Source organism: Somniosus microcephalus, chromosome 13 (assembly GCF_052327205.1).
Source record: "Somniosus microcephalus isolate GS21.2 chromosome 13, FLI_Smic_1.0, whole genome shotgun sequence".
Lineage (NCBI taxonomy): Eukaryota > Metazoa > Chordata > Chondrichthyes > Squaliformes > Somniosidae > Somniosus > Somniosus microcephalus.
In genome coordinates, this window is record NC_140999.1 from 155,080,368 (window position 1) to 155,103,719 (window position 23,352).

The window sequence follows — 23,352 nt, forward strand, 5'->3', positions numbered from 1 at the left end:
AGACCAAAACTGTACGCAGTACTCCAGGTGTGGTCTCACCAACGCCCTGTACAATTGTAGCAAGACTTCCCTACTTTTATACTCCATCCCCCTTGCAATAAAGGCCAACATATTACCTGCTGTACCTGCATGCTAACTTTGTTTCATGTATGAGGACACCCAAAGCCCTCTAGCGTTCTGTAGTCTCAATTTAAATACTATTTTGCTTTTCTGTTCTTCCTACCAAAGTGGATAACCTCACATTTTCCCACATTATACTCCATCTGCCAAATTTTTACCCACTCGCTTAACCTATCTATATCCCTTTGCAGACTCTTTGTCCTCTTCACAACTTGCTTTCCTGCCTAGCTTTGTATAGTCAGCAAATTTGGCTACCATACACTAGCTTCCTTCATCCAAGTCATTAATATAGATTGTAAATAGTTGAGGTCCCAGCACTGATCCCTGTGACACCCCACTAGTTACAGTTTGCCAACCTGAAAGTTACCCATTTATCCCGACTCTCTGTTTTCTGTTAGTTAGCCAATCCTCTATACATGCTAATATATTACCCCCAACACCATGAGCTCTTATCTTGTGCAGTAACCTTTTATGTGGCACCTTATCAAATGTCTTTTGGAAATCCAAATACACTACATCTACTGGTTCCCCTTTATCCACCCTGCTCGTTAGATCCTCAAAGAACTCTTAATAAATTTGTCAAACATGATTTCCCTTTCATACAATCAAGCAGAGTCAACATGGTTTTATTATGATTTTCTAAATGTCCTACTACGTCCTTAATAATGGATTCCAGCATTTTCCCCAATGACAGCTGTTGGGCTAACTGGCCTGTAGTTTCCTGCTTTCTGTCTCCCTCCTTTCTTGAATAGGGGCGTTACATTAGCAGTTTTCCAATCCGCTGGGACCTTTCCAGAATCTATGGAATTTTGGAAGATTCCAACCAATGCATCCACTATCTCTGTAGCCACTTCTTTTAAGACTCTAGGATGCAGGCCATCAGGTCCAGGGGACTGGTCAGCCTTTAGTCCCATTAGTTTGCCTAGTACTTTTTCCTCTAGTGATGGCGATTGTTTTAAGTTCCTCCCTCCCTTTTGCTCCTTGATTTTCCACTATAATTGGGATGCCTTTTGTGTCATCTACTGTGAAGACGGATACAAAATGTTTGTGCAAAGTCTCTGCTATTTCCTTGTTTCCCATTATTAATTCCCCAGTCTCGTCCTCTAAGGGACCAACATTTATTTTAGCTACTCTCTTCCTTTTTATATACTTGTAGAAGCTCTTACTGTCTGTTTTTATATTTCTTGCTAGTTTACTCTCTCAATCTATTTTCTCCCTCTTATTTTTTAGTCATCCTTTGCAAGTTTCCAAAAATTTCCCGATCTTCGCAACATCGTATGCCTTTTCTTTCAATTTGATACCTTCCTTAACTTCCTTAGTTAGCCACGGATGGGTCATCCTTCTCGTAAAGTTTTTCTTTCTCACTGGAATATATCTTTGTTGAGAGTTATGAAATATATCCTTAAAAGTCTGCCACTGCTTATCTACCGTATTATATCTTAATCTATTTTCCCAGTCCACTTTAGCCAAGTCTGTCTTCATGCCTTTGTAATTGCCGTTATTTAAGTTTAAGACACTAGTTTCAAAACCAAGTTCTTGCCCTCAAGCTTCTATCATGTTATGATCACTCTTCCCTAGATGATCCTTTACTATGAGATCATTAATTAATCCTGTCATTGCACGTTATCAGATCTATAATAGCCTGTTCCCTGATTGGTTTCACAACGTATTCTAAGAAACTGTCCTGAATACACTATGAACTCATCCTCAAGGCAACCTTTGCAAATTTGATTTGTCCAATCGATATGAAGATTAAAATCGCCCACGATTATTGCAGTACCTTTCTTACAAGCCCCCATTATTTCTTTATTTATACTCTCCTACAATGTAGCTACTGTTAGGGGGCCTGTAAACGACTTCCACCAGTGACTTCTTTCCCTTATTGCTTCTTATCTCCACCCAAACTGATTCTACATCCTGATCTTCTGAGCCAACATAATTTCTCGCTACTGTACTAATCTCGTCCTTTATTAACAGAGCTACCCCACCTCTTTTTTTTCTTTTCTGCCTATCCTCCCGAAATGTCAAATTTGGATAAACATAATTTAATAGGACAGAGTCAGCATGGTTTTATGATTTATGATTTGGAGGAAGGGACTGAGTGCAACATATCCAAGTTTGCCGACGATGCAAAGATGGGAGGGAAAGCAGTGAGTGAAGAGGACATAAAAAACCTGCAAAAGGACATAGACAGGCTAAGTGAGTGGGCAGAGATTTGGCAGATGGAATATAATATTGGAAAGTGTGAGGTTATGCACTTTAGCAGAAAAAATCAAAGAGCAAGTTATTATCTAAATGGAGAGAAACTGCAAAGTGCTACAGTACAAAGGGATCTGGGGGTCCTGGTGCATGAAACACAAAGTTAGTATGCAGGTGCAGCAGGTGATCAGGAAGGCCAATGGAATCTTGGCTTTTATTGCAAGGGGGATGGAGTATAAAAACAGGGAAGTCTTGCTGCAGTTATACAGGGTATTGGTGAGGCCACACCTGGAATACTGCATGCAGTTTTGGTTTCCATATTTAAGAAAAGATATACTTGCTCTCGAGGCGGTTCAGAGAAGGTTCACTCGGTTGATTCCGGAGATGAGGGGGTTGACGTATGAGGAAAGGTTGAGTGGGTTGAGCCTCTACTCATTGGAGTTCAGAAGAATGAGAGGCGATCTTATCGAAACATAGAAGATTGTGAGGGGGCTTGATCGGGTGGATGCGGTGAGGATGTTTCCACTGATGGGTGAGACTCGAACTAGGGGGCATAATCTTAGAATAAGGGACTGCCCTTTCAAAACTGAGATGAGGAGAAACTTCTTCACTCGGGGTAGTAAATCTATGGAATTTGCTACCCCAGAGAGCTGTGGAAGCTGCAACATTAAATAAATTTAAAACGGAGATAGACAGTTTCCTAGCAGATAAGGGAATTAGGGGTTACAGGGAGAGGGCAGGGAAGTGGACGTGAGTCTAGATTCGGATCAGCCATGATCCTATTGAATGGCGGAGCAGGCCCGAGGGGCCGTATGGCCTACTCCTACTTCTTATGTAAATACCCCTGAATATTCAGTTCCCAGCCTTGGTCACCTTGCAACCACGTCTTTGTAATGGCTATCAGATCATACCCATTTATTTCTATTTGTGCCGTCAATTCATCAATCTTGTTATGAGTGTTGCATGCATTCAGATAAGGAGCCTTTAATTTTGTCTTTTTACCATTTTTCCCTACTCTGACCCTATTTGCTGGTGCACTCTTATGCTTGTACACTCTAGTTATCATTGCCCCATATCGCTACCCTGCACTATTGCCTTGTCCTTTCTCTTTAACTTTCTAAGTTTCCCCTCACCTGAACCCTCCCCCATATTATTTAGTTTAAAGCCCTATCTACAGCCTTAGTTATTCGATTTGCCAGGACACTGGTCCCACCACGGTTCAAGTGAAGCCCGTCCCAACGGAACAACTCCCTCTTTCCGCAGTACTGGTGCCAGTGCCCCATGTATCAAAACCCATTTCTCCCACGTCAATCCTTGAGCCACGCATTCAACTCTCTGATCTTATTGACCCTATGACAATTTGCTCGTGACTCTGGTAGTAATCCAGAGATTATTACCTTTGTGGTTCTGCTTTTTAATTTGGCTCCCAGCTGCTCATACTCCCTCAGCAGGACCTCTTTCTTAGTCCTACCTATGTCATTGGTACCTACGTGGACCACGACAACTGGATCCTTCCCCTCCCACTCAAGTTCCTCTCTAGCCCCAAGGAGGTGTCCTTAATCCTGGCAGGCAACACAGCCTTCAGGACTCGCCCTCTCAGCTGCAGACAACAGTATCTGTGAACATGCACTCCAAGGTCTCTTTGTTCCTCTACGCTACTCAGTGTCCTACCATTTAATGTGTATTCCCTTTCCTTGTTGGCCCTCCCCAAATGCATTACCTCACACTTCTCCGGATTGAATTCCATTTGCCACTGTTCTGCCCACCTGACCAATTTATTGATATCTTCCTGCAGTCTACAGCATCCTTCTTCAGTATCAACCACACAGCCGATTTTAGTATCATCTGCAAACTTCTTAATCATACCCCCTATATTCAAGTCAAGATCGTTATATACCGCAAAAAGTAAGGGACCTAGTACTGAACCCTGCGGGACTCCACTGGAAACAGCCTTCCAGTCTCTCAAACACCCATCAACCATTACCCTCTGCTTCCTGTCTCCGAGCCAGTTTTGAATCCAACTTGACACTTTGCCCTGGATCCCATTGGCTTTTAACTTCGTGACCAGTCTGCCATGTGGAACCTTATCAAAAGCCTTGCTAAAGTTCCTATACACTACATCAAACGCGCTACCCTCCTTGTTACCACCTTAAAAAAAAAAAAAAAAAAAAAAAAAAATTATTGGAGTATCGGCCTATATTTTTGTGTTCAAGACTCCGGCAAGAGTGCTACCAACTGAGCTATGGCTGATGCGGTATACCAAGGCTGTCCAATCTTTTTGTCTTTGGCTACATAAGTGTATACCATTGAGCCTCACGGTCACATAGAATGCTCTCATTAATTTGTATGTTGATACTAACAGATCTTGATGATCTGATTCAGGGTTTATACACCAAAAAAGCAAAGTCATGAAGAACAACCGTTTCCAAATTACCCGGCCACAAAATTCATACTGGACTAACCAGCAAATTGGCTAGGGAGGGGATGGTGCACATGCAGTTGGACAGCCCTGCTGTATAATATCTTGACTTTCTTTTTGCTACTAGACCCATTTTACAGATTAAACAAGTGGTTTAGCCTGTAGGAAGTGATCTGACTGTATATTCTGTTGTTCTGATAACACAAAAATTGCTGTGAGCAATTTATTGTGATCGAGGTTAATTATTAAATGTAGGCTATGCTAACCTAAATACAGCAGGAATTAAATTTCAGATTTCATTCAGTTCATAAGAAACTTAATCTACTTGTCCATTTATATGCAGGAAAGGCATTTTGAGGAGGATGGCAGAAGAGATGCTGAATCATAAGTGTGCTAAATCTTTGTGGGAGATTCATCCTATGTCAACCACTTTTCTGATCAGTTGTACCAGAGCAGCATTGGCTGTAGTTGTGTAAATGTTGGTGGCAAAAGTGCCTAACCCACATGCCTAAATAGTTCTCTTAGACACATTTATTTGGGGATTCAAAGATTATTCCAGTGAAAACATTAACCTTTTGATAAGGTGTTAACTATCTATCTATCTTGAGTTAATAAGGAAATATCAGCATGTGTCTTAAAATCCATTGCTCCATGAAGTTCTTCTTGGTGAAATTAATCAGTACTGGTAATATTTGTAAGCAGTACAAAAATAAATGTGTTGGTTGATGCAATGTAACTTCTTTTTCAGTTCCTTCAAACATGGCAAACCCCAAAGAGAAAACCCCCATGTGTCTTGTGAATGAGTTAGCCCGTTTCAACAAGATTCAGCCAGAATACAAACTTTTAAATGAACTTGGTCCAGCTCATGCTAAGGTAAGTAGAAAATATTAATTGATATTTCTCTCTTGTGCTTTGATTGGAGTCCATTCCCCAAGTTTTGAATAGGTTATCTCAAATTGATGTGTGTGTTCTGCAACTTTTAAGTTGAAAGTGCTGGAATTTCTAAGGAGATTTTGGGTAAGAGCAATGCAAAGGCTTTGTGGCAACAATGCCCTAAATTTAGTTTTGGTTCAGTTGCTCATTTATTTGTATCCAAATATCAGTTCCGCCTGGATATTAGGGTATGTTGTAGAGTGCGCTTTTCCTTTAAATCTCCCAAATAACTTAATGTAACTTGGGACCTTGGGAGATGTACTTACAAAGTATTAAGTATTTAGTACATGTCCTCAAGTATCTAAATGAACCTGTACATTCTTATTACTAGGTGAGGGTGAATGAAATGTAGATTTGCAGTGCAGTGACCTTGGTGTTGGCGAGAGAACCAATTTTTCTTAAGTAGAGGTAGGTTATTAATTTCTATGCGCACACTAATGCTTGCCACAATTGCAGTTGGTGATGTAGAAGTGACTGGCTATACGGCTTTTTGCTACAAAAGTGAAATTGTAAAATTGCTCCCGGCTACATGGGAGTTGAAGTTTCCAATTGGTTTAGGAATTTGGACCATTACACCATAGACTTCCATTTGGACTCCAAACGAGGATGTCACAGACTTCATCAAACTGCAACTTTCCCTTCTCAGAATTTGCATTGCTCTTGAAACCACAGTTGCTTATTTTATAAGCATATGACAGTGACCTCAGTAAGTTAAAACGTAATGGGCCTGAAATTCTTGGAGTTCCTCTCCACTGCCAGAGTTATGGGAGGTGAGACTTGTCTGTCAGCTCGAACGTTAATCATACCCTAAATCCTGGGAATGGGTCATAGGCATAGAGGTAGGTGCCTGTGCCATTTATATCCCTTCCATTTGGAATGATCCATTACAGCTCTGTCTAGAGGAGGGGTTGGGCCATTCTTTTTCAAAGGCAGTGTAAGCTTTTTAAAAAAAAAAAAAAATACAGATTGAGTTTTCCACTTTCCCATCAGCAATTAATTGCTCTACTCAGCGTAAGAAGGCAGACACCCATCCTCTTTCCTGTCAGAATTTCCCTGTGTTTTGTGGGGGGGAGACCCGATGGAATTGGTTCCCCAGCATATGCCGCATAGCACTCTACCAGTCCCAGGAATTCTGCAGCCAGTTTACAAAACATTCAGTCACATGCTAATACCTTTTGACAGGTTGCTTTTCTGCCCTTCCTCTACCCATAAAGTTGCCTTGTACAGTAAATATAGTTGGGAGGGAGGCCCAAGCTTCCATTCCCAACCATGGGTTATATTGGGAGGACTACAGACTAGACTTTCATCGGAAAATTAAAAGCTTGATGCAGCTTTTAATTTTCAGCTGATGCATCTACTGGGTCAAACTGAAATTCCAACCATAGGACAATTTTAAATGTTCCTGTATTATGTACTTTAAGGCACCACTTTCTGGGTGGGTATCAAAGGAATAATATTGATTGCTTGGGAAATATACTGTTCTGCACTCTGGCTATAAAGGGAGAGAAGAATAAAGCCAACAAAATAAATCAAATTACATAAAAGGAGTACTAATTTTTTATCACTGCTTGGTGGGGAATTTGCATTAAGCTGTACAGGCTAAGAGGTGCCTCATTCAGTTCCTGGTCTGTACTATGTCATCTGGTATGAAGTTACCTGGAGAAGGTAATTCATCCAGGGTTCCCTCTCCTGTTTCCTGTCTAGTGATCCCTGCTGAAAAGTGCACACACAGTAGTCAGTTGAGGGCAAGGGTTGGCTATGATGCTCTGTGGTTGAATAGCCAGCTGACGCTTGCTGTCTAGATTTATGTGAAGAATCGCCAATTGGGCATGGTCTTGAAGGCTTCTGTCTCCCATGGAACTATTCAGCAAGGTTCCTTAGTTTCTGGAAAGAAAGGGAGAAAAGGGAGAGCTATTGAGGGGGAATATTTTTTATTTGAATTGCAAGAAATTAGTTTGACTAATGTAATCTGATCTTGGCACGAGCCTACCTTAATCAGTAGCTAACATCTATCTGTCTTGTAAGTCAGAAGTGGCATTTCTTAAAATTGTAAAGCATATTGTACTTGAATGCCATAATGGCTTTTTGATTATATAGTTAGCGAGCAATATCTGAAAGATAAACTTTGACATTCTAATACTTACAGCACTATTCTTTATAGAAATAATAAAAACAGTTTTGATTTTTTAAAATATCTATATCTGTACCCATAATATTTTTTAAGTGCAGTTGGTGAGATTTAATGGTAATGTTTAACTGCTTTCATTTTAATATACAACCTAAATGCAATCTATACACTAAATGGAAATTAAAGTTAAATCCTAGAATGGTTTGCACGGAACTTTTTGACATCTTATAAATTTTGCTTTTAGGTTTTTACAGTGCAGCTGACACTTGGCGACCAGCACTGGGAAGCTGAAGGAAGCAGCATTAAAAAGGCTCAGCATGCAGCAGCCGCAAAGGCCTTAGTGGAAACCAGTCTCCCAAAACCACCACCTCGTCCCCCACGTAATGATTCAAAAAATCCTGGTAAAAATTAGTTTTAGTAGAACAGCCACTGAAAGAAGCAACGTAGATCGCTGTTTGTCAAACTCTGACAAAAGTAAAGGTTAAAACCATCAGTAGAGAGTGGTCTCTCAAAATATAAGGTCAAATGTAAAAGTACAGGCACTTTTTTAAAGTAAAATAGTGAACTTCATTTGGTGGATTATTTTCACTCACTTTTTGCTAGTTGTTCACACAACCATGCAACTCCTAAGTCAGCTATTGTATAGCAAGTTGAACAGTGCATACACAATTTTGAACTCGGGGATGACATAAAATTAACCAAATTTTATTTGTATTTTTAGACAGTGTTACGCCAACAGTAGAGCTGAATGCCTTGTGTATGAAAATGGGAAAGAAACCGACCTACAGACCAATTGATCCTTATCCTGGGTTAAGGCCAAGTTACAATATGCTGAGAAACAATGCTTATCCTCAAAGGTATTTATTTTATCTCTGTACTCGGCTATATTTTGTTCTACTCTGCCTATCACAGCTAGGATGATTTATCCATTCTTAGCTACCCGTATAAGCAACTGTGGATTTATTTCATCATTGGAATGTTTAGTCGGTATGGTGTATATTTTTAATACTCGGCTACCAGAAGAGCTCTCTAGATACAGGTAGACTATCCTTTATCCGAAAACCTCGGGACCAGCCGTGTTTCGGATTTCGGATTTCGGAAGGTGGGTCCGGCGGGGGGGGGGGTCCGCGCGGGGGTCGGTGTCGGCGGGGGTCCGCGGGGGGGTCCGCAGTCGTGGCTTGTCCGTCGCTGCTAGCCTGGAATGCAATGAAGTTCCGCATTTCCACCAACAGGTCGTCGTGCTCGGCCGGAACAGGGGCCGGCACCGCCGTGGGCTCAGAGCTCTCGTTGCTTTCGAGCCTTTGGAAGAGAGTCAGGTGGTTCGGCGGGGGGTCGTGCGCACGACTTACGCTGACCCTCTGCTCAGCGTAGGTTCGCGGGGGGGTCGGGGTCCGCGGGGGGTCGTGCGCCACTCTGGTCATGTCGTGCGCACGACTTACGCTGACTGAAAAAACCTTTGGTTTTTAGAGGGTTTCGGTTTTCGGAAGTTCGGATAAAGGGTAGTCTACCTGTATGTATATACAGTTCTTGTTCAGTTTCATCATGTTTCAGTGCCTCCCTGGTTGTGAAGGAGTGGTGATGGATTTGAAGTTTTAATATTCAAGGACTGTGGCGGAATATATGAGATATAGAAACATAGAAGATAGGAGTAGGCCATTCGGCCCCTCGAGCCTGTTCCACCATTTAATGAGATCATGGCTGATCATCCAAACTCAGTACCCTGTCCCTGCTTTCTCCCCATATCCCTTGATCCCTTTAGCCTTAAGAAATATATCTAACTCCTTCTTGAATATATTTAATGAATTGGCCTCAACTGCCTTCTGTGGTACAGAATTCCACAGGTTCACCACTCTCTGGGTGAAGAAATTCCTCCTCATCTCTCCTCAATGGCTTACCCCTTATCCTTAGACTGTGACCCCTGGTTCTGGACTCCCCTGCCATCGGGAACATCCTTCCTGCATCTAGTCTGTTTAGTTCTGTTAGAATTTTATAAGTTTCAATGAGATCTCCTCTCATTCTTCTAAACTCTAGCGAATATAAGCCTAATCGACCCAATCTCTCTCCATACGTCATTCCTGCCATCCCATATCTAGCGAGAGGTCTTCTGGTAGCCGAGTGGGTATAAAAACCAACACCATACAAACTAAACATTCCAATGTTCAATTCCTGTTCTGTGCTGTTTTCAGTCAAGGTGCAATTATGTGCTACATTTGGGCTTGGTTGGGGAAAGATCAGCTTTGCTTTCTGCTTTTGATCACTGTTTACTGACGTCTGCTAGAAAGTGAGCATGTGTTTCTGAAAATCCAACTCTCTATTGAGCAAGTGGTCTTAGATGTGTAGTTCTGCTAATATTTTCTAATAACCAGTTGACATAGTTGGTGCATGGCTTGGGAAGGTCTGAATGCAATGCAGTGGTGAGGGGAGCACATGCTCAAAGAAAAGCATTTCTACAGTTGTGCAGTGGAGACAAAGAACATTTGCGTTTGTAAAGCACATTCTCATGTCCTCAGGACATCCCAAAGTGTTTCACAGCTTTTGGAATATAATCATTATTTTCATGTAAGCAGATGCAACAGCCAATCTGCATACAGCAAGGTCCCAAAAACAGTGAGATTGATTTTTTTTTTTGGTGTTTGCCTGGATGTAGGAAAAGCTCCTGGCTCCTCTTTGAATAGTATCATGAGATCTTTTGTTCGCCTGAACAGTTAGACAGGGCTCAGTTTAACATCTCATCCAAAAGGTGTCACCTTCTGGTAATGGTGTATTCCCTCTACCACACTGCAGTGGCAGCCCAGATATTGGGGCAGAATTTTTAGAGTACGCCGTCATACCGTCTTTGAAATTGACCAAGTTCTGGATTTGCACATGAGCTATATCCCGAACCTGCGATCTGTCAAGTTCCAACTTGGCAGATCATCAGCTGCGACTGTGGAATCCTTATTGCTGGCGCAGAGTTGGGCGAATTGCCCAGGAATTACGCAGGAAAGTTTTACGGCTGATGTAAACAGGCGCAGGAGCCTGTTTACACAGCATAAGGGGAGGGGGGATATGTAGCAGCTTTAAATATACACCCATCATGATAAATCTTCAAAATAAATATCTCTATCCACCTAACTATCTCCAGATCCCAACACAACTCGCGGAGACAAATAGGCAAAGGGTGAAAACAATCCACCAAGAATGAGAGACTGATTTTATTTATTAAATATAATAACTGGGGCAAGTGAGACTAAAAATCACTCATGGGCATCAGAGATTTCTGTTTCCTGATTGGAGCACCGCCCCACATACGCTCACGCATACAGTGCATCCTGGGATCTGTGGGCCACTACACTGCGCTCAACTCCGCAGCGAAACGGCACAATCTTTTGAAGGGAGCTTCGCACCAGGTAAGTGCGGATCTCTTTTGGAGGTCAGTATTCCTTAGCTACGCAGCCGACCGCAATTTCAGGGTCAATGTGCTCAAATTCTGGAATGGAAATTCAATCCACAACCAGCTGAAGCAAGCGGACACTACTGGGGGTGGGGCGCGGTTGGTGGGAAGAGAGCAAGGTGCAATGTATACATATATCATGACATTGTCATTGCAGCCCAACAGGTCCATGCCAGTGTTTATGCTCCACACGAGCCTCCTCCCACCCCTCTTCATCTAACCCCATCAATTTATCCTGCTATTCCTTTCTCTCTCGTGTGCTTATCTAGCTTCCCCTTGAATGCATCTATGCTATGCGCCTCAAATATTCGCTGTGGTAGCGAGTTCCACATTCTAACCACTCTCTGGGTAGAGAAGTATCTCCTGAATTCCCTACTGGATTTATTAGTAACTATCTTATATTTGTGACCCCTTGTCTTGCCTGCAAGTGGCTACATCTTCTCTACATTTACCCTATCAAACCCTTTCGTAATCTTGACTACCTCTATCAGGTCATCCCTCAGTCTATTTTCTAGAGAAAAGAGCCCCAGCCTGTTCAATCTTTCCTGATGGGTATAACCTCTCAGTTCTGCTATCATTCTAGTAAATATTTTTGCACCATCTCCAGTATGTCTCTGTCCTAATATAGGGACCAGAATTGTTCACAGTACTTAAAGTGTGGTCTAATCAAGGTTCTATACAAGTTTAACATTACTTCTCTGCTTTTCAATTCTTTCCCTCTGCCCAGTGCTTTGTTTTTTTTTAATGGCCTAATTAACCTGTGTCGCTACTTTTGTAACCTGCAAAAGTGCATACTGATATGAATGTATAACTAAACTTTTCAACGTGTTCTTGTGAATTGAGATTTTGTAAATATTGTTTTTGTTTCTCCCCCTGCCCCCAAGGTATTTTTACCCTTTCCCTCCTGTTGGACCAGTCACTTACCAAGTTGAACTTGTAATTGGAAACCAGCAGTTCCAGGGAAAAGGAAGATCAAGGCAGGCTGCTAAACATGACGCAGCTGCCAAAGCACTCAAAGCCTTGCAAAATGAAACTCTGCCATCCAAGTTACCAACTGTGAGTATTTTCATGTTTGATTGCAGTTTAGCTTGGTTTTAAAAATCGAGTTAAGTGGACTATATTGTTGAATGTAATGCTACATTTACACTTGTAGATACTGTACTGCACTCCGATCATAGCTGCTGTATGGGTTGCAGCCAGACAGAAGCCTGTTTACACTACTTAGCTGGAATTCTAAATTACCTGCCCAGGAGACGACCTCTTCCTGATTAAAACTTTAAGGGGCACAAATTTGGTTGCTTTGCGCCTCGTTAGCGCCCCATTGGGGCGCAAAGCAACTAGCGCCCAGGCGCGGCACCGCTGACGTCTCCCACGGAATTCAGCGGGAGGTTAGAGGCGGTGGTAGCCGGTAGCACCCCAAGAGGGAGGGGGAGTACTTCCAGTAGCACCCCACCTCCTACTTGGGGCACTACCATTCAATTTCAGGCGCGGGGGCGCTAAGGAGAAGTTATCGCCCCAAAGGGGGCACGAGCCACTTTTCCCTCCTCCCCCCCCCCCCCCCCCCCCCCCTAAATGTTTAGTATGTGTGGATGGCAGCATCAGTACTCTAAACATTTCAATTAATTGTAGCTAGGTTTATTTAAAAAGTGGCTGAGGGACCCAGCTACACTACTAAGCTAAGAATAGGAAATGAAATGCACCATTAATGGTAAGATTTTAAATGGAGCAGTGGGATCCAGGTGTGTTGGACACATTTACTGTCAGCTATTAGTGACAGCTCAAGTGGATCGTACCATAAAAAGCAAACTGAATCCTTGTTTTTCTATCTCGAGGGACAAAATATAACGAGGAGATAATGTTGAACTTGTTCAAGATCTTAGACTGCAGTTGGAGTATTGTGTACAGTTTTAGGTACCCCATTATAGGAAGAGTACAGAAGCAATGGAAAGTTGTAGCTTAGATTCAGTAGGATGTTGCCAGGGTGAGTGGTTACATTGACCTGATGGGCACCTTCAAGATTACGAAGAGTTATGATCCGGTAAATGGTGATAAATTTGTGCCCTTTTGCCAAGCAGTGGACATTATTTACGATAACCACTAAAAGAATTAAAGGAGTGGTTAGAAAAAGTCCAGCTTGGTGTGATTGCCCTTGCTTGGTTCCACTCTTAACTATCTGATTGTACCCAGAGCATCTTCAGCAATGGCTTCTCTTGCAGCCCTTCACTTTAACTTCTGGCGACCCTCAAGGATCTGTCCTTGGTCCCTTTATCTGAAGATATGGGGTCAGCTTCTACATGTACATTGACGATACCCAGCTCTAAATCTTTGGACCCTTTCACTGCCTCTTTCACATAGTTAAATATTGGGAAGACTGAAGCCATTGCCTTTGGTCCCCACACAAACTCTATCCTCACTGCCAATCCATCCCTCTCCCCGGCTGTTCTCTTGGACTGAGCCAAACTGTTTGCAATCTCTACGTCCTATTCAACCCTGAGCTAAACTTCTGACTCCATATTCTCTTTCACAAAGAATGCCTACTTCCATTCTGTCCACCTCGCCCTATCTGTCACTGAAACCCTCATCGATGCCTTTGTCACCTCCAGACTTGACCACTCCACTGCTCTCCTGGCTGCCCTTTCATTCGCCACTGTCTGTAAACTTTTTGACTCATCCAAAACTCTGCTGCCCATAACATTCCGCGCCAAGTTCCGCTCACTTATCACCCCTGTTCTTGCTGACATCCATTGGCTACCAGTCCCCAACACCTCCAATTTAAAATTCTCACCCTTATGTTTGAATCCTTCATGGCATTGACCGTCCGAACTCTAACCTCCTCGAGCCCTACAACCTCCTTTTTTTCTTTCTCCCCAGCCCCCAACTCCCATTTCCTCTGAAGAACAAGCAGCAGAGTGAGATTAGACTAGGTGGCTTGTAGATAAAAGCACCGCAGATTTGATGAGATGAATAGCCTGTTTCTGAGCTGTAGTGTTCCACAATTAAGTTGTTTAAACATATCCTAATGTTGTACTCAAGGTATCTTTTTCAAAAAATGACTATCTTTTATAATTGAACTTCTAGTTTTATGAAAGTAAGGCGTTATGCTGACTCAATTTTAAAACTTTCGTTATGGCATTTCATGATTGGTAAGGACGTGTACGTTTCCTTGCAGGTTAACGGAAAAGAACCAGATGACGATGATCTCAATAAATCTGAAATAAGCCAAGTTTTTGAGATTGCACTGAAAAGAAATATGCCTGTGAACTTTGAAGTAAGGTTTTCATAAAATGTCTGATGAATTTGCAAATGGGTTAAACTGTCTGGTTATTGGCAAAACCCAGCTGTGTTAACCCATTCCCATGTTGACGTTGGAATGAGCAGTTTCTCCTTGCAATGTGTTTTTTGAGATGCTGTAGAGGAACTTGTAGTGTAGTTGACTTCGAATGGTAGTTGGGGAAACAACACAAATGCTTCATGGTTAGAGCAACCGTTTTAATGCTTGGGTCAGCTCAAAATTTGTGTTTCAACTGCCTCTGGAATTTTTCACACAAAACTGTGGCACTCTGGCAGAAGTTACGCAAGATTCCAAACCACTTGCCTTCCCGGTCAACCATAGAAATTACAGCAAGGAGGGTGCCATTGAAAAGTAGGACCTCAAAGGTAGTAATCTCTGGATTGCTACCAGTGCCACGAGCTAATAAGTTTAGAGAGAGTAAGATAGATAAGCTAAATACGTGGCTTGAGCAGTGGTGCAAGGGAGAGGGATTTAAATTCTTGAGGCATTGGAACCAGTTCTTGGGGAGGAGTGACCTGTACCAAGGGGACGGTCTACACCTGAACTGTGAGGGAGCCGATGTCCTCGGGGTAATATTTTCTAGGGCGGTTCGGGAGGATTTAAACTAATTTGGCAGGGGGATGGGAACCTAGGTAGTGGAAAAGAGGGAAGTCATATGAAGTCAGAAATAGATGGTAGAAAGGTGAGAAGCAATAAGCAAAGGAGAGAAACACAAAGGGCCAAACTAATTCATAATGAGAGTGTGAAAAAAGCAAGCCTGAAGGCTTTGTATCTTAATGCTAGAAGCATTAGGAACAAGGTGGATGAATTAGTTGTGGAAATAGAGGTAAACAAGTATGATTTGATTGGGATTACAGAAACGTGGCTGCAGGGTGGGCAAGGCTGGGAACTTAACATCCAGGGATATACAATATTTAGGAAGGATCGGCAAAAAGGTAGGGGAGGTGGGGTAGCATTGCTGGTAAAGGAGGGGATTAATGCAATGGAAAGGAAGGATATTAACTCGGATGAAACGGAATCTGTATGGGTAGAAATGAGAAATAGCAAGGGGAGGAAAACGTTAGTGGGTGTGATATATAGGCCTCCAAATAGTAATATGGAGGTGAGGGAAGGCATAAAAAGGGAAATTAGAGAAGCGTGCGATAAGAGCACAGCTGTCATCATGGGTGACTTTAATTTACATATTGATTGGACTACCCAAATTAGTAAAAGTTCTGAGGAGGAGGAATTCCTGGAATGTTTTCGGGACGGTTATCTGGACCAATATGTCGAGGAGCCGACTCGAGATCAGGCCGTTTTAGACTGGGTATTGTGCAATGAGAAGGGACTTATCAGCAATCTTCTTGTACGAGGCCCCTTGGGTCAGAGCGATCATAATATGATCGAGCTCTCAGTCGAGATGGAGAGTGAGGAAATTGAATCAGAGACTAAGGTCCAGAACTTAAATAAAGGGAATTACGAGGGTATGAGACGGGAATTGGGTAAGATTGATTGGGTGGTGTTTCTGGGGGGATTGACAGTGGATAGACAATGGCAAGCATTCAAAGATAGAATGGAAGAATTCCAGAACATGTTTATACCGGTTTGGCATAAAAATAAACCTAAAAAGGTGACTCAACCGTGGATAACGAGGGAAATTAGGGACAGCATAAAATCAAAAAAAAGGGCATATCAACTGGCAAAAAAAAGCACCAGACCGGAAGATTGGGGGCAGTACAGGATACAGCAAAAGAGGACAAAGGGATTAATCAGGAAGGGGAAAATAGAATACGAAAGTAAACTTGCAGCAAACATAAAGACAGACTGCAAAAGCTTTTATCGGTATATCAGGAGGAAAAGACTGGTAAAATCCCAAGTCGGTCCCTTGCAGTCCGATTCGGGAGAATATATAATGGAGAATAAGGAAATGGCAGACCAATTAAACTCATACTTTGGTTCTGTATTCACAAAGGAGGACACAAATAACCTCCCAGGAATATCGGCAAACATAGGGACTAATGAGAGGGAGGAGCTGACAGAAATTAGTATCTCTAGGGATATGGTGTTGGGTAAGTTGAGGGGACTGAAGGCCGACAAATCCCCGGGGCCTGATAAACTACATCCTAGGGTACTTAAGGAGGTGGCCCTGGAGATAGCAGATGCTCTAAGGATCATCTTCCGGAACTCCATTGACTCGGGAACAGTACCCGTGGATTGGAGGGTAGCTAATGTTACCCCAATATTTAAAAAGGGGGGTAGAGAGAAAGCAGGGAATTATAGACCAGTAAGCCTGACATCGGTTGTGGGCAAAATGCTAGAGTCCATTATTAAGGATAAAATAGCGGAGCACTTGACAAATGGGGAAAGGATCGGACAGAGTCAACATGGATTTACAAAGGGTAAATCGTGTTTGACTAATCTGCTGGAATTTTTTGAGGAAGTAACTGGTAAAATAGATGGGGGAGAGCCAGTGGATGTGGTGTACCTTGACTTCCAGAAAGCCTTCGATAAGGTTCCACACAAAAGATTATCATGCAAAATTAAGGCTCATGGGATTGGGGGCAAAGTATTAACGTGGATAGAGAACTGGCTGGCGGATAGAAAACAGAGAGTTGGAATAAACGGCTCGTTTTCGGAGTGGCAGGCAGTGACCAGCGGGGTGCCGCAAGGATCTGTCCTGGGACCCCAGCTGTTCACAATATATATAAATGATCTGGATCAGGGAATTGGATGCAATATTTCCAAATTCGCTGACGACACTAAACTAGGAGGAGGGGTGGGCTCTGATGAGGATGTCAGGAGGCTACAGTGCGATTTGGACAGGTTGGGGGAATGGGCGGATACGTGGCAGATGCACTATAATGTGGATAAATGCGAGGTTATCCACTTTGGGGGTAAAAACAGGAGGGTAGATTATTATCTAAATGGCAATAGATTGGGAGATGGGGAAGTGCAGAGGGACCTGGGTGTTCTTGTGCACCAGTCACTGAAGGAGAGCATGCAGGTGCAACAGGCGATTAAGAAGGCAAATGGTATGTTGGCCTTCATATCAAGGGGGTTCGAGTATAGGAATAGGGATACCTTACTACAGCTGTACAAGGTGCTGGTGAGACCGCATCTGGAGTATTGTGTACAGTTTTGGTCGCCCCATCTGCGGAAGGATGTTCTTGCCATGGAAAGAGTGCAACGGCGATTCACCAGGCTGATACCTGGAATGGCGGGAATGACCTACGAAGAGAGATTAAATAGTTTGGGCTTGTACTCACTGGAGTTTAGAAGATTGAGAGGGGATCTCATCGAAACATATAAAATTATGGCAGGCCTGGACAGGCTGAATTCAGAGAGAATGTTTCCAATGGCCGGGGAGCACAGAACCAGGGGCCACAGTCTAAAAATAGCGGGCAAATCATTTAAAACAGAGATGAGGAAGAATTTCTTCACTCAAAGAGTGGTGAGCCTGTGGAATTCCCTGCCACAGAGGGCTGTGAAGGCTAATTCAATAAATATTTTCAAGAGAGAATTGGATATATTTCTGAAGGCTAAGGGGATTAAGGGTTACGGAGAAAAGGCGGGGACGGGGTACTGAACTGGTAAGATCAGCTATGATCTCAGACGAAGATCAGCCATGATCTCATTGAATGGCGGAGCAGGCTCGAAGGGCCGAATGGCCTACTCCTGTTCCTATTTCTATGTTCTAAATGTAGCTTCTAGCACGCTGAGTGTCTGAAGTCCTGATGGCTTACCCTGTAAGGAACTTTCCCAGCTATTGATCAGGATACAAATATTGAAGAAAATAGAAGGTTGGTGTTTCTATTCACTGTTTCTACTGAAGTGTGTGCGTGATGTGCTGAGGCTGCTTGCACTCTGAAATTTTTTGCCCATTTTTACAAGTAGATTTCAGTGGCAAAGAGGAAACAGCTATGCATATGCAATTTAAAAGTGATTTAATTTAACAACTGTGGGCCACCTCTGACAGGAATGTACGCACAAGTGTGCTACACTCTTGCTGTCTGTGTGCCGCTTTCTTTTCTCTCTCCTTGCACCCCCTACCACTGTTTTATTAAGACATTTTAAAGCTTATAGAACATAAAACTAAAGCTATTGGACAAAAAGTGCTAGGAGGTAAAGAAATGTATCCCGTCGATAGATCTGACTGAACATAAGAACATAAGAAATAGGAGCAGGAGTAGGCCAATCGGCCCCTCGAGCCTGCTCCACCATTCAATAAGATCATGGCTGATCTGATCCTAACCTCAAATCTTCTATCACTCTCCATCCCACCCGAACCCATGTGATCTCCCGGGAGAGGCGAAAAACCAGATTAAAAAACCCAATGGCCAATTTGGGAGAAAAAATCTGGGAAATTCCTCTCTGACCCATCTAGGCGATCGAAACTCTTCCAGGAGATCACTCTGTCCCTATATTTTCTACAGGACTTACCTTCTGTAAAGGCGATTTCCACCCCAGCCAGGAACAGGAATAAAACCATCTCCTGAAATCTAACACAGAATTAGAACACAAGAAGCAGGAGCAGAACCAGGCTACACGGCCCCTGGGCCCGCTCCACTACCCACAGGGCCATGACCATTCCGAACCTAGACTCATGTCCAATTTCCTGCCCGCTCCCCGTAACCCTTAAGTCCCTTTACTTCTAGGAAACTATCTATTTCTGTTTTAAATTTATTTAATGATGTAGCTTCCACAGCTTTCTGGGGCAGCAAATTCCACAAACCTACCACCCTCTGAGTGAAGAAGTTTCTCCTCATCTCAGTTTTGAAAGAGCAGCCCCTTATTTTAAGATTATGCCCCCGAGTTCTAGTTTCACCCATCATTGGGAACATCCTCACCGCATCCACCCGATCAAGCCCCTTCAAAACCTTATATGTTTCAATAAGATCGCCTCTCATTCTTCTGAACTCCAATGAGTAGAGTCCCAATCTACGCAACCTCTCCTCATATGACCACCCCCTCATCCCCGGGATTAACCGAGTGAACCTTCTTTGTACTGACTCGAGAGCAAGTATGTCTTTTCTTAAGTATGGACACCAAAACTGTATGCAGTATTCCAGGTGCGGTCTCACCAATACCTTGTATAACTGCAGCAATACCTCCCTGTTTTTATATTCTATCCCCCTAGCAATAAAGGCCAACACTCCATTGGCCTTCTTGATCACTTGCTGCACCTGCATACTAACTTTTTGAGTTTCGTGCACCAGGACCCCCAGATCCCTTTGTACTACAGTACTTTCCAGTTTCTTGCCATTAAGATAATAACTTGCTCTATGATTTTTCCTGCCAAAGTGCATAACCTCACACTTTCCAGTATTGTATTCCATCTGCCAACTCTCTGCCCACTTACTTAGCCTGTCTGTCACTTTGCAGGTTTTTTTTATGTCCTCCTCACTCACTACTTTCCCCTCCCATCTTTGTATCATCTGCAAACTTTGATATGTTACACTCGGTCCCCTCCTCCAAATCGTTAATATAGATTGTGAAGAGTTGGGGACCCAGCACTGACCCCTGCGGAACACCACTAGTTACTGATTGCCAGTCTGAGAATGAACCATTTATCCCAACTCTCTGCTTTCTGTTAGAGAGCCAATTCTCCACCCACGCCAGAATATTACCCCCAATCCTGTGATTTTTTTTATCTTGAGCAATAATCTTTTGTGTGGCACCTTGTCAAATGCCTTTTGGAAGTCTAAATACACTACGTCCACTGGTTCTCCTTTATCCACCCTGTATGTTACTTCCTCAAAGAACTCCAGCAAATTTGTCAAACATGACTTCCCCTTCATGAAACCATGCTGAGTTTGTCCTATTAAATTATGTTTATCCAAATGTCCCGTTACTGTCTCCTTAATAATGGACTCTAACATTTTACCAACCACAGATGTTAGGCTAACAGGTCTATAGTTTCCAGCCTTCTGCCTACTACCCTTTTTAAATAAGGGTGTTACATTAGCAGTTTTCCAATCTGCCGGGACCTTTGCTGAGTCCAGGGAGTTTTGGAAAATTATTACCAATGCATCCACAATCCCTACCGCCACTTCCCTCAAGACCCTAGGATGTAAGCCATCAGGTCCAGGGGATTTATCCGGCTTAAGTCCCATTATTTTACCAAGTACCACTTCCTTAGTGATTTTAATCGTATTTAGCTCCTCTTCCCCTATAGCCCCCTGTTTGTCCAGTGTTGGGATATTCTTAGTGTCCTCGACCTTAAAGACTGATACAAAATACTTGTTCAGCGTTTTTGCCATCTCCATGTTTCCCACCATTAATTTCCCAGTCTCATCCTCCAAGGGACCAACATATACTTTAGCCACCCTTTTTTTTTTATATAACTATAGAAACTTTTGCTATCCGTTTTTATATTTTTTGCTAATTTACTTTCATAATCTATCTTCCCTTTCTTAATCAATCTTTGTTATTTTTTGCTGTCTTTTAAAGACTTCCCAATCTTCTATCCTCCCACTAGATTTGGCTACCTTATATGCCCTTGTTTTTAGTCGGATACTATCCTTAATTACTTTACTTAGCCACGGATGGCTATCTTTTCTTTTACACCCTTTTTTCCTCAGTGGAATATATATTTTTTGGAAGTTGTAAAATAACTCCTTAAATGTACACCACTGATCATGTACCGTCTTACCCTTTAATCTATTTTCCCCAGTCCACTCTAATCAATTCCGCTCTCATACCTTCTCAGTCTCCTTTATTCAAGCTCAGCACGCTTGTTTGAGATCCAACCTTCTCACCCTCTAATTGAATATGGAATTCAACCATGTTATGGTCACTCATTCCAAGGGGATCCTTTACTAGGACATTTTTAATTAATCCTGTCTCGTTACACAGGACCAGATCTAAGGTTGCTTGCCCCCTGGTCGGTTCAGTTACATACTGCTCAAGAAACCCATCCCTAATACACACAGTGAACTCATCTTCAAGGCTGCTCTGCCCAATTTGATTTGTCCAGTTAATATGATAGTTAAAATCCCCCATAATTATAGCTGTTCCGTTATTACAAGCCTCGACTATTTCCTGATTAATACTCCGTTCAACAGTATTGATGCATCCTGGAAAATTAAGAGCATTTCAAATTCCGCAATCTAGATTCAGCTTTCTGAGTCACCACTCTGGGCAGATTTATCCATTGAATTTTCTTTTTATCATTTATTATATATTAAATTTGTTACGTGAACTGCATGTTTATTGAAAACTCACGTACCTGCAGCATCTGTTCCTCCGAAAAGTGCCACTCTGATCGGTATTTTCAATGTTAGTGGTGTCACACAGTGTGAGCATGTATCACCGAGGTTGTGTAATCTGGCCACCAGGTTCCCTCGATGCTTTGTTTTTTTATCTTAACTGAAATTTCTAAAATTCAAAATAAGGGTTTAACAATAAAGTTTTTAAAATTACCATGTTCCACAAAGGATGATTTTAAATTTATCCATTTGAATTGCCTTTTTACTTTGAAGACCTCCGCCTTGCTCATGTGCCTGAGCTTGGAATTTGACATTTTTGTCATGAGTGTGTTCAATGTACTTAATTTCCCAGGATGCATCAGGGCTGTCCAGTCTGCACTGGCGATGAGATATTTTCTTTACCTTCTACTGTAGTACTTTTTGCCAGGAAGCTTACCTTCAAATAATTTGAAAAACACGAGGAGAAATTTAAAAAGTTTTACTCTGGCAAAATTTATGTTGGACGTTTGTCACAAAAAAGCCACCAATTCTGCGTGTAAGGGAGTGTTCTCATTACACGCCGATCTTTTATTTTGCCTTCTGTAAAATATATATTACACTGAGGGGAAGAAAGAGGCACATAAGTTGGGGGTGTGTGCGTTCTTCATTTAATGTTGAGTTTTCAACAAAAAAAATGATCTCCACTTGACGATTGGACAAAAGTCAATGTTAATTGTTTATACCAGTGTGTCAGATTATGAGACCGAAAGAGTGAGACGGGCAGTTTTCTTGCTCGTTCAAACTTAATTATTTTTTTTAAGGGTACTTTTTGAATGCCAACAACCCTTGTTGAGGATAAGCTGGAGGGAAACTGAGGGTGAAGGGGCCAGTCTCTTGGCACTCACTCTTGGCATTGAGACTGGGGTCAAGTGAATGGAAGGTGAAGAATGCAAGGGGGCAGGGGAGGATATGGGCTGAGTCAGGTCATTTGAAGAGGTAGGAGTAGTAATGAGACGGGTAGTCAGAAGGAGAATGGGTATAGGACGTGATGAGCAAGAGGGAAATGGGATTAGAGTGCTGAGGGCCACATTTTCCATGATAACCCCACCCCAAATGCAGCCTGCTGCTGTTGGTGGTCCCTTTTCTATACCATACTGTGGTGTATGTGCCTTTAAGAGCCCCTGTGTACTGTAATGCCGGTAGTGGCCATTCGGGCTATATAAGCCTGTATAGTGTCTTGTATCTTTTAGTTCACCTCCAGACTTTGTTCAGTAAACACCTGTTAAACCAGCTCCTGCATTCCGTGTCTCCATTAACACACGGATACAACAGTGGCGACGAATTGGAAACGGACTTAGCTGCAATTCGGCAGCACCTCAAGGAGATCGATTCCTCAGACGAAGGTCGAAGAAAAAAAGAAAAAACTCTGGTTTCACCAGCTAGCCAGGCTGGTGGCAGGTACTGCAATAATCCTTCCTGGGTGGCGGGCTGGGGCTCGATCGGCTGGCTCTGCAGCGGGGCCGAGCAGCGAAGGCGGAGGCAAACAGATGGAGGGTGGAGCACTCGGGAGACGGCCAGCGCTGCAAAGCAGGTCGGCGTTCGGACCAAGCAGAGGGAGGGAAAAGTCCCAGCGAGTCCAGTGGGAACGAGTCTCCAACTATT

At 42.8% G+C, this 23,352-nt stretch overlaps 1 protein-coding gene across 5 annotated transcripts in view; it reads left to right on the forward strand.

Annotated features, from left to right (window-relative positions):
• Nucleotides 1–23,352, forward strand: part of stau1 (staufen double-stranded RNA binding protein 1) — a 60,384-nt gene that overhangs the window by 9,926 nt on the left and 27,106 nt on the right. For 4 of the 5 annotated variants that reach the window (XM_086005400.1, XM_086005401.1, XM_086005402.1 and 1 more), the window contains exons 3-7: nt 5,487–5,611; nt 8,044–8,200; nt 8,521–8,656; nt 12,117–12,288; nt 14,402–14,500. In XM_086005400.1, the coding sequence (XP_085861526.1) occupies nt 5,487–5,611; nt 8,044–8,200; nt 8,521–8,656; nt 12,117–12,288; nt 14,402–14,500 (689 nt within the window). The remainder of the gene's footprint in view (nt 1–5,486; nt 5,612–8,043; nt 8,201–8,520; nt 8,657–12,116; nt 12,289–14,401; nt 14,501–23,352) is intronic. The other variant, XM_086005403.1, reaches the window with a different exon arrangement.